At 59.0% G+C, this 11,724-nt stretch overlaps 1 protein-coding gene across 1 annotated transcript in view; it reads left to right on the top strand.

The window, feature by feature from the left end:
- UMODL1 (uromodulin like 1) overlaps positions 1–11,724 on the top strand; it is a 62,071-nt gene that overhangs the window by 7,064 nt on the left and 43,283 nt on the right. The window contains exons 3-5 of the mRNA XM_049628532.1: positions 6,783–6,944; positions 7,747–7,868; positions 9,907–10,159. Of these exons, the coding sequence (XP_049484489.1) occupies positions 6,783–6,944; positions 7,747–7,868; positions 9,907–10,159 (537 nt within the window). The remainder of the gene's footprint in view (positions 1–6,782; positions 6,945–7,746; positions 7,869–9,906; positions 10,160–11,724) is intronic.

The following is an 11,724-nucleotide window of genomic DNA, read 5'->3' as shown; positions in this document are numbered from 1 at the left end:
CTGGAACAGTGGTCCCCAAGCTGAACCTACTAGGTCCTTCTGGAACAATGGTCCCCAAGCTGGGGCGTGCATCAGGATTGTCTGGATGGCTCGTCCACCCCACAGATTTTGGAACCCGTGGGTCGGGGTGGAGTACAAGTTCCCAGGTGGTACCGATGCTCCCTGGGGACCCCGCTTTGAGAACTTCTGTTTGGGCGCAGTGGCTCTCAGGCCTGCTGCACATCAAAGGCCCCTGGGCAGCTTTAGAAACGCTGATGGCTGGGTCCAGTCCTCAGAGATTGTTATAGAGTTGGTCGGGGCATCGCTGGGGCATTGGAATTTTTTTTTTTTAAAGCTCTCGATCAATTTGAACACGTAGCTGAGTTTGAGAACCAGCACTGCAAATCTCCTCTATATTGACAGCCAATCTTTTCCTTTTAACTTTTTTCAATGTTTATTTATTTTTAAGAGGGAAAGAGAGAGACAGAGTGTGAGTGGGTGAGGGGCAGAGAGAGAGGGAGACATAGAATCAGAGGCAGTCTCCAAGCGTGGAACCATCAGCACGGAGCCTGATGTGGGGCTCGAACCCATGAACCGTGAGATCATGACCTGAGCCGAAGTCAGACGCTTAACCGGCTGAGCCCCCCCAGGCGTCCCCCGCTTTTTAAAAATTTTTTAACGTTTATTTATTTTTGAGAGAGAGAGAGCAATCTTTTCTTTTTAAAAGTTGCAGTGGAATGCTTTCTTTAACTGAAATCCTAATCCGAGGCTCCATGTGTGAAAGAGACAGAAAGGTCCCCTCGGCCCCTCTCACCCCCTGGGGACCCCAAGTCCTCCTCCTTCCTCAGGGCTGTTGGGAAGATGCTTGGGGCAGTTACCAGGGCGCGCTGTGTGGCTGTGTCCCGCCACTGTCTGAGCCCTCCTGACACGGAGGGAACGTTCCAGAAGACCTCTTCCAGGGGAAAGGATGCAGGTGTGTGTGCATGGGTGGGTGGCGGTGGCTGTTACATTTGAGTCAGTACCAGATCTAAATGAGTTTCTGAGCCTCATAAGGTCTCCCTGGCCCCACCCAGTCAGGGAGGGGAGGTAGGAAGGATGTGGCTCCAGTGAGTTCCGAGGGGCCACCCCAAGGCATGAGGTCTGCCGCCTCCAGCGGGCACCCAGCGGCAGTCTAGGGGGTCTGGGAGGGGCACCCCACGTGACCCACCCCCAGGGCCCATGGCCAGGATGGCAGCGGGCTGGGGCCTGGACGCTGCACCCAGGGGCACCGGCCCCCTCCCCACCCAGGGGCTGTAGGACGTAGTTGGGGCAGCCCTTCCAGAAGGCTGCGTGGGCTTGGCTCCCTGAGTCAGGCCGAGCACGCCGTTCTCAGGTCGTCCGAAGCAACCCCACGGGCATGGCTGATGCTTGCCCACCATCACCACGCTGCCACCACCAATAAAAACCAGGTGGGGATGTATGACCCCAGGGCCCCCAGCCTGGTGCCACCTGGCTGTTCCCACTGGCGCCCTAAAGAGTCCCCTGGTGTCCTGCCCAGGTGCTGGATCTGGGGAGTCCCTTCCCGTGCAGACACTGGCCCGTTTTCCGCTTTCACTGTCTTCCGGGGCCACGTGCACGAAGGGAGCCCCGTGGGGAGCACCTCTCTTCCTGGGGGTGGTGGGGGACCCAGTGTGGGTACCTTGGCACGGAGGCTCAGGACCCGGTTAGGTAGCGGGTGGGTGCAGCCCTGCTCTGACCATTTTCACCAGGGAAGGCCACACTCTTCCCACCTGCTCGCTGTTGTAAGATCACTCGACTAGTGAGGTCACCTGTCCGGGGGCCGGAGGAGCCCCCCCACCCCAGCCCCCGTCCTGCTGACTGGTGTTTTCTGTGCGGCTGCTCACAGAGGGAGGGCTGGCATCCCCTCCCCGCCACCTGCTGTCCATCTGTCTTGCCTTCGACAAGCCAGCCCCCAGGAAATGCCTCTCGTGGGACATCAACCCCACTTTTGGAGTCTCGGCGCCTTTAACTGGGAACTCACCAGGTGTGGAGAGGGCCAGAACATTCTAGTCAGAGAGTCCCACGGGCAGGGCTCTCTGGGAAGTTGCAGGTAATGGCGGGGCTGTGGCGGGGGACACACGGGGAGCGGGACGAGGAGGATTCCCTGCCGGGTTGACCAGGAAACCCTGGGGCGGCGGGTGACAGATTACTCCAGACCCCTGAAGCAGAGAAAGGAGAGGGCGAGGGGGCCAAGCGCTCTAGGGGTGACGCCCTGAGCAAAGCTCTTCTCCGGTTTTTGCCGAGAATCTTACCAGTACATTTCAAGGGGTGCAGGGGAAAGGGACGCGCAGTTTCCAAAGCAGGGACAAAGCATACTCCTAAGTGATCCAGGGCAACAGTGCGATCAGGGTAGTGATGTGCAGGCAGCGAGGGGAACGTGACGGGGGCGGTGTATACGTCATAGGAAGGGGGCTGTTTTGCTGCTTTCGATTAAGCATTTACAGGGTGAGAAAACATGTTGCCCCACAGGCTGCTTCCAGCCTTGACCTTTCAAAGGAGACCCGTTTTCCTGGTCTGCTTTGCTGCTTCTCAGCCAGCCAGCCGTCTCCCGGGCTACAAACATTCCCGCCTTAAATCTTAGCCGGCCAGGCTCTATAGGCCTCCACAGTTCCCCTGAGGACTAGAGGCCCCTCAGAGGTGACTGAGTGCAGCTGGGGTCCCCCTGGGCCTTCGAGGCATCATTCCAGCAGCAGTGTAGAGAGGAGGCCGTCAGGAGCCTGCAAGGAAGGAGAAGGGGAAGGGGGCCTTCCGTGAGTGTGTCCTTTGTGACAGGCCAGCCAGGCAGATTCCTGGTCACCAATGGCCAGGAGCATTGCCTTTATGCAGAAGGAGTCACAGACGGGGGAGGCAGGTGACTTGACCGAGGTGGCGTGGACATGGGCTTTGGGCTCCCCACCCCCCCGTTAGATTGGAGGAAGGGGCCGTGGTGGTGGTGGTAGGGGTCAACATGGCAGGTGCAGGGGGGGGGGGGCGGACGCTGAGCTCGGGCCTCTTCCCCAGGAAGGCCCCTGTGTGGTGCCAGGGCCTGGTGCCACCCTGCAGCTGGCTGTGCGAGCACCGTGACCTTCTCCACGCTTGCTCGGCTCCTTGGATCAAAGTTGGTCCAGAGGTGCCTGGTGACAGGCTGGTTCTTCAGAACAAGTCTCTCTAAGTGACCCGGGAGCCCCGCTGGTTATTTGCACAGAACAAGGCAGGGCCAGTGCCTGTGTTAGCCGGGGGCGGGGGGGAGGGCAGCCTGGGAACTTGGGGAGGACACGCGGGCAGAAGGTAGTTCCCTCCGAGTGCGGGCTGACTTGTATCTTCGCAAAGGGCTGGGAGTCCTACCCCCAGGCCGCGGCGAAACCTCAGACCTGCCTGCTTCTGTCCCCTCCCATCCAGCACCCGACCATCTAGAAAGGGAAGGCAGGTAGAGTACACGGGCGATGTTCCCTTCAGTCTACACGACTTTTCCCGTTATTTCTTTTAAGTCCAGCACCGGGGAGGCAACGATAGGTCCCGCGTGATTTTACTTCAATGCAATTGTTAACACAATTACGACAGTGAATACACGAGCCGCGCAGGAAATCTGGAAACAGAAGAGAACAAAGAGAAATTAGCATTAGCCCACTGCCCACAAATGACCACCGTCAATATTCTCTTGGAGTCTTCATTCGGGGCAGACATTCTAGAAAAGCCTGGTCACCCTGGCCGAGACTTTTCGTACTGTGCTCTTACCGCTTAGCAATGTGTCTGGAACATCTGTCCTGTCAATAAGTATTATGCCGCAGCATGACTTAATGGCCACATGGCATTGCCTCATATGGACGGATGTATCAGCACTTACTAAGCAAGCCCCTGCCACTCCACGTCTCGTTGTTTCCAGCTCTTTATTATAAAGAACGCCGTGATGAGTATCATATGCTACAAACAGTGCTGTGGACCGATGCGTGACTCACTCATGATGAATTCCTGGGAGCGTCTCCACCGATGCTCGCCAACTGCAGAGACGGCCCCGGTTCCCGCAGGCTCACGGGAAAGCCCAGGACCCCAGGGGGCTGGGAGCCTCCCCAGGCTGACGACCAGGACCCCTTTGGGGAAGGAGGTCTCCGAGGAAGGAGGCCGGGCGGGACGATTATTCCAGAGCCGATCGGATTCCGAGCCCTGGGGAGAGCTTCAGTGCCGCTGCCCAGACGGAAAGCTCCGGGCTGGCTCGTTGAACTGTAACTAACCCCGGGTTGCCAGGCACTGGACAGTCCTGTTTCATTGTTTGTGTTGAGTTAGTGGAAGGAGAAGCAGATTTTTGACTTTCCCCCAAGTTCGAATTGTTGAGTGTTCTCTTGGGCTCTCAGCAAGCCGTCCAGCTCTGAGGACGGGGGGTGGGGTGGGGGGCAGCGGCAGCCCATTTAAGATGGACTTCAACTTGAAGTCACTTCTGTTGAGATCAGGCAGCCATTTTGGGGAGCCGGTTTTTCTTGGTGGCCCCTATTTTCTTTCCATGTAAATAAACCTCTTAGTTTAGGATAGCTGCAGATTTACAGAGAGGGTGGCAAGACAGTAGACAGATCCCGCACAGCCGCCCCAGCTCCCCTGATGGTAGCGTCTTTCGTTACCATGGTGCATTTGTCCCAACGCAGGAACCAACACTGAGCATCGCTGTTAATTCAACGTCACGCTGTTTTTCGGATTTTGCTTTTTTTAAAAAAAATTTTTTAACGTTTATTTATTTTTGAGAGAGGGAGAGACAGAGACAGAGCACAAGCCGGGGAGGGGCAGAGAGAGAGAGGGAGACACAGAGTCTGAAGCAGGTTCCAGACACAGAACCCGACGCGGGGCTCGAACCCACAAACCGTGAGATCGTAACCTGAGCCGAAGTCGGATGCTTAACTGACTGAGCCACCCAGGCACCCCGGATTTTCCTTTATTTAAATTATTTTTATATTTTTTTTACATTATTTTTGAGAGACAGAGAGACAGAGCACAGCAGAAGAGGAACAGAGAGCGAGGGAGACACAGAATCCGAAGCAGGCTCCGGGCTCCGAGCTGTCAGCACAGAGCCGGACGCGGGGCTCGAACTCTCGAGCTGTGAGATCATGACCTGAGCGAAGTCGGACGCCCAACCGACTGAGCCACCCAGGCGCCCCGGATTTTATTTTTTAACCTGATGTCATTTTTCTGTCTCGGGAGCTCATCTTACATTTAATCTCCTGTCTCCTTAGCCTTGAGAGCGTTAGTTTTTACGATGAGACAGAAAACAATGGACTTGAGGTCCTTGAACGGTGGCGCTACAGGGATGCTGTTATTCCCAGCCCAGCGAGGACCTCAGGCTGTGCCACAGGCCCACCCTCCATGCCCCCAAAGCCAGACCCGGCGTGGCAGTGCCTCCAGGACTTTAGACATCAGAACAGCCACCCGGAGCCTGGGAAGCGGCGAGGGAGCCAGGGACAGCGTGGAAAGGAAAAATGGTGTTGAGAGCGAACTTCGGGCCCTTGCTCAGCAGCGTGGGTCCGGCAGCAGGCGGCGGCCTGGCTCCGTGAGAAGAGCAAACACAGACTCTCCTCTGGGCAGTTTGGGCTTTCTCTTCCCCTCCTTGGCTGGCACAGCCGCCCCGGGTGATGGGCTCCCACGCAAGGAGGGGCCGCCACCTCCCTTCTGTCCGTGGAGCATCCTGCGGAGACCGCCGGGGAGTCCCGAGGGCTGTCCCTGGGACTGCAGCCCCTCCGGCTTCCCTTCCACGTGGGACCCCACGCGTCTCCCAGGGGCTAACCTTCCCCTTTGCGGAGCCTGGTTACCCGCTGGCCTTCTCTGCTCTCCCTGGAGCCCAGAGGGCCCAGAGCTGCACTTCCAAAGGCCCGGCGGGGTGCAGGGCCTTAGATGAATCCGGGCAGAGCCGGGGGGGGGCCTGTGTGACAGCAAGGTGACTGGAGCCCTCATCCCCGGGGTGGGAGACAGGAAGGCTGTGATCACACGGGCCTCTCCTCGGACACCTGCACCGGGGTCGCACCTTCTTGTGCCCCTCCCTGCCGCCCCCAGCCTCCTTGGTCCCCAGCTGCACCTCTGGTGTGCGGCCCCGTGAGCTGTGGCGGGTCCTGCCACAGGAGTGTCCCCAGCACAGCGCCTCCCTTGAGGGCAGCACCCTGGCTCCACTGGGGTCAGGTTCTCCGCCCTGCTCTTGAGTTTTCTATCATCCTGAGCACCAGCACCTTGACTCCTGGTCAGTCCCCTCGAGCCCCCAGATTCTCCAGGAGTTTCACCACGTCTCAGTCTTCAAAGGCCCAACGTGTCTCCTCTACTCCTGGGCCGAGTTTCCACAGGTCTATGTGCGTACTGGCCTCCGCCCCCTGGAATCCCAGTGTCCTGAAGGTGGGGACTTGGCCTCCGGCCCACTGCTGGATCCTGGGCACCTAGCCCATGCCCGGCACATAGTAGTTGCTAAGTAAATGTCGAGTGAGTGAGTGAGTGCGTGAGCCACTGGGACACAGAGCAGCAAGGGGGCCTCTAGAGGGGCGGTGCAGCCCCTGCACTTGGCCTAGAAAGGAGACCCCCAGGGTGCCAGTGGACACTGCCCTCCTTCCGGGAAAGATGGTTAGACTATGTTAAAGTCAGAGCGAGCGGCCCTCGGTGGTGGCTCTGCAGGATGTGGTGAGGCGATGCCCGGCCCAGGACACGGCCCTCGAGTGGGTCATGCTGTGTGTCTCCGGGAACCGCGGGTTGCATCCGGTGCCCGGGGGGGCCCGGACGCCGTGCCCGCTGCCAACGTCACTGATGGCTGATCACTTTCCCTCCAGCCCTGAATCGGTCCAGGGAGTTTGCCTCGAGACCCGGGGTCTGCCCCGCGGTGGGGCCAGGAGCACCCGCCTCGCCGTGCACGCTGGACACAGACTGCCCCGGGCTTCAGAAGTGCTGCGTCTCCCCCCGGGGCCACCACTGTGTGGCTCCCGCTCCCCGAGGTAGGGTCGAAGCTCTGGTCTGGGTGAGCCCGCAGCCCTGTGCACGGGCCACGTTCTGCTCCCGGGCAGTGTCTTTGTCCAAATCCGGCCGCTGAAGTCTCAGGCGGGGAGAGCTCACAGGCGCCCCGGGGAGGGAGGATATTCCCGCAAGAGCAGTGACCCCGATCTCCCGAGTGTGCCCGAGGCAGCCCGGGGGCTCGGGACGGTACTCGCCGGCAGCTGGGCTGCGTCCCGGTGCAGAGGCGTAAGGCTGGTGGCAGGTGGCTCCCACAGCACCCCAGGGACCCAGGACGCTGTCGGAGCATTGGTTTCGCGGGTGTGTGGCCCGGCCCTCAGCACGCACCTGTCGGATCTGGAAAGCTCTGCTCTCCACCGTAGGCTGCCCCCAGGGGAACGGGCTGGTCAAGGCTCAGAACTAGGGAAACATATATAAATAATGCGTACGTGTCATACTTAACGTATATCATAGTATCAGTAAAATATGTACTATCTTCGTGTGGTTATGTGGTAACAGGTATACATAGTATAAAATAGTATCAGTGTGTGTGGATTATGCTGTTACACTGCATACATGAGCGTAAATATCACACATACTATATACCGCATAGCTGGCGCACGTTGTGTGTAATAATAACCTCCATGGTACACGTAGGATTACGTATATTACAACGTAAGAGAAGTGAGCTCAGCAGGTGGGGAAAGTGTCCCACACTGTCCCTGGCAGCAGATTTCTTTCTCTGGGGCTCCGTTGGCCCCGGCCTGCCCCCAGGCCTGCGGCTCACCGGCGTGTGCCCTCACGCAGCTCCAGAGAGGGACCCGGTGACCTTCTGGTACGACGTGACCGTCCTGGTGAAAATGGCCTTCAAGGAGCTGGAGGAGGTGGACCCCAGGCTGCTGAATCACATGCGGCTTCTGTACTCCATGGTAGGTGGGGGCACAGAGAGCCTGGTCGGGGCTCCTTTCCAGGGCAGGCGGCCCGGGCTGACACAGGTGGAGACACTGGGTGGGAACCGAGGGTCGCGGAAGGTCCCGCCGGTGACCCTGGAATGGCTGGCTCAGGACCGAATGTGAATTCTTAAGTTTTGTTTTTTTTTTTTAACGTTTATTTATTTTTGAGAGAGACAAAGACACAGTGTGATCGGGGGAGGGGCAGAGAGAGAGGGAGACCCAGAATCCCAAGCAGACTCCAGGCTCCCAGCTGCCAGCACAGGGCCCGACGCGGGGCTCGAACCCACGAGCCGCGAGATCGTGAGCTGAGCAGAAGTCGGACGCTCAACTGACTGAGTCCCTCAGGCGTCCCCCAATGTGAATTCTTAACTAAAAAAGAGCAGCTTGCAAGACGTATGCATCGTGTGCAATAAAATGCGCACGGGGCGGTGTTCCGAGGGGGGCCTGTTGAAAGGCACCCCCTAGTGGTGCGGGCCGTGGCTGCTACGGAGACATCCACCTGGGGGCCTAGGCTGCACCCCTCCTGCGACTGGGAGTCACGGGGTCAGTGTCAGAGTTGAGTCCCTCTTCGATGTTGAGACCAGCTGGCGGTGGGGGGGGCCCGAGACAGACGGCACCCACACTCCCCTTGCTCCGGGCCGTCCGGTAAAGCAGCGAGGCAGGTATTCCAAGCCATCGCCTTCACCTGGAAGCCTCCGTGCCTGTCCCAACCGGAAGTGATTTTTGTCTCTTGGTGGCCTGTGGACGGGCTGGGCTGGCCAGTCGGCCGTTCGAAACGTGGCTCAGAAGCCAGACTTCCCGGCGAATCCCGACACGGTACTCATTGCTGTGTGACCTTGGGCAAGTTACCTGACCTCTCTGTGCCTCAGATGCTTCCATTAAATAAGGATCATTATAATCCTACCTGAGACAGGGGGTTTGAGGTTTAAAAAGCACACGTGAGGAGCTTACGGTGGTGCTGATGACATAGGTTGTGAGCTGTGGTTTTTGGCATTTGGAGTAATGTTGTCCTGAGTCACCCCTTTTCTCTTATGAGTGGGTGCTGCCCCTCCAGGCACACTGTGACCACCTGCGGGGGGACCTGCCTCCCGCGGGCTCCCGGCTGCGGCCAGCACGGGGCTCCCTGATGCAGGGACTCCCGCGAGGCTCGAGCCGGCACCCTGTTCCACCTCCCACGTCACAAGCTGTGTCCCTGCCCCCGTGAGGGGTGTTTCCGGTCTGCCGGGGACCCGGGCTCTAGCGCCCCCCAAACCGCCTCTTGGGTCAACGCTATCTTGGGGTCTGGAGACACGAGGACGGGGAAAGATGAGTTTGTATGAATTGAGGAAAGAGGTCCTGACATCTCAAAAACAAAGCAGAAAGTGAGACTCAGATGCGCACGACAGGAGACCGGGGGTTCCCTCCCTCTGGTTCCGCGCCTGATTCGGGGCATGGGTGGGGCTGGGGGGCCTGGGGCCGATGTTTCCCGTGGGGCGTCTGTGACACAGGCGGGGCCCACACAGCACACGCGTCCCCCCGCTCGTTCTGGAGGCCAGGAGGCCGGCACGGAGGTGCGGGCAGGGCTGGCTCCTGCCGAGCACCGTGAGGGAAGGGTCCGTCCCAGGCCCCTCCCTCCCGGGCCTGCAGAGTCCACCTCTGTGTCCAGGACACCGGTCGAACTGGACAAAGGGCCACCCCAATGACCTCGTCATCAGTAATGACATCGGCAATGACCCTATTTCCAGATACGGTCACGTTCCGAGGTTTGGGGGTTAGGACTTCAACACCGGGGTTTTTGAACGGGACACGATTCGAGCCATGACAACCGTGTCATAAAAGTATTTAGGGTCTGGTTTGCAGGACGTCTGCTGGGGTGATGACAGATGTAGAAATGTTGCAAAGGGTCTTTTCTGCAGAGTAGCGTGGTGTGTGTGTGTGTGTGTACATTTGGTCTGCACCCCTCCTGGCCTCGGTCTCCCCGTCTGTCCGATGGGGTGCCTGTCCGCTGAGTGACGCTCTGACTCTGGCTCCACAGGTCACCAGTGCCTTGCAGCCGCTGCACCCCTCCGTCCACCACCTGCAGTCGGCCAGTGGGGACCCCTCGACCACGGTGTCGCAGCTGCTGCTGGGCCTGCCGTGGCCGGCGCCCGTGGCCAACGTCTCCGCGACGCTAGACAGCATCGTGCAGCGCGTCTATGAAGTGATCGACATCCGGGTGCGAGGTGCTGCCTTTCCTCTCCTTGGTGGCCGTGGCGGGGGGCGGGGCTGCAGGGATGACAGTCCAGCAGGTGGGGGGTGGTCCGACCTGCGTTCAGCTCATCCTGGCCCAAACCGGGTTTAAACTCTGAGCTCCAAAGTGCGGGTTCCAGGAGGGTTTCGCCCTCGCTCTGCCCTTCCCCCCCACCTCCTCCGTGTCTCCCCCACACCGCCCTGGGTCCTAACACCCCAGTGCCGGTCAGCAAATCCCAGAACAGATGAACCCCAACCTGTTCCGTCAGCTCTCGGCTCCCTCACTGTCCCTCTTGCCTTGGGAGGCCCGTCCAGGACAACTGTCCAAAACCGAACTTGGTGAAGCACACAGAGGTGGCCTTGTGTCTGGAAGAAACTGTCTGTATTTCTTCTTGTGTGTGGGAGGGGTCTGTGTCAGGGGTCGGCAAACATTTTCTGGAAAGGGCCACACAGTAAATGTTTTGGGCTGCGGGCCACGTGGCTTCCGTCTCAATGGCTCAGCTCTGCCCTGGTGGCCTGAAAGCAGCCGTGGATGGCATGTGAGCGGAAGGCTGAGCCCCGTGGAATGTTCTTGCCCTCGGGAGGCAGCTGCCCCTGCTGCTCCCCAGCTGTGGGGCGATGGCTGCTCTTGCTGTTGCAGCTTCTGTGACACCGAGGGTCACCCTAAGGGGGGCGCGCCAGGGTCTGGAGGCCGCCGAAAACTCCGGCGATTGCATTTTACTCCCTTCGATATCCACAGATGTTCTTGAAGACTGAGCCGAGCCGTGCCAATAGGAGAAGAGCCTGTGTTGTCCGCTCCAACAGGGCCCTCGGTCGCAGACCATGGAAGGCACCTGTAGTGTGCACACAGGGTTTGCGACTCCAGGCCGCGAGATAAGGCACAGAGCAAGGAACTCGGGGCCGTCCCGTAGGGGGTCAGAGAGAGTCCACTAGAGGACAGTGTGGGGAGAGACTAACGAAGGGGGGCTTGGTCTAGGCTGGACATTCTCCATACATCTCGTCTAGAGGGAGGCGGACGCCAACACCGAGAGAAGCCGTGATTGGTCAAGAGCGAATAGTCACTCAGTTGGCCAAGGGAGTGGGGTGGTGTTCCGCAGGTGACTCGGTGGTTCGTGTTTTCCATCTGGCTTGGGTGGAATGTCAAGTGGCCTCGCTCTGTCCCCCTTTGTCCTGGCTGCTCCGGGATCGAGTGGGTATCCTCGTCTGAGCCGCTGTTCCATGAGACTGGCCGACGGGAGAGTGGCAGGTGCCTTCTGAATGCCGGAAGCAGTGGCTCCTTTCTGGTCCAGAAAACTGCTCGTGTACGAAGTTTGTCCTTGGGCAGGAGGTGGGACCCCATCACTCATGACCCTTCAGACGACACAGCCCCAAAGCACTTCTCTCAGGCAGCAGCAACCACCTGGGCACATCCATCCATTCATTCATCCATCCATCCATCCATCCATCCATTCATCCATCCTCCAACCATCTATCTATCCTCCAACCATCCATCCATCCACCATCCATCCTCCCACCATCCATTCATCCATTCATCTATCCATCCATCCATTCACCCATCCATCCATCCATCCATCCATCCACCATCCATCCTCCAACCATCCATTTATCCATTCACCCATCCATC

The sequence above is a fragment of the Panthera uncia genome, chromosome C2 (assembly GCF_023721935.1).
Source record: "Panthera uncia isolate 11264 chromosome C2, Puncia_PCG_1.0, whole genome shotgun sequence".
Classification (NCBI taxonomy): Eukaryota; Metazoa; Chordata; class Mammalia; order Carnivora; family Felidae; genus Panthera; species Panthera uncia.
This window is presented reverse-complemented; position numbering and strand designations above follow the sequence as displayed.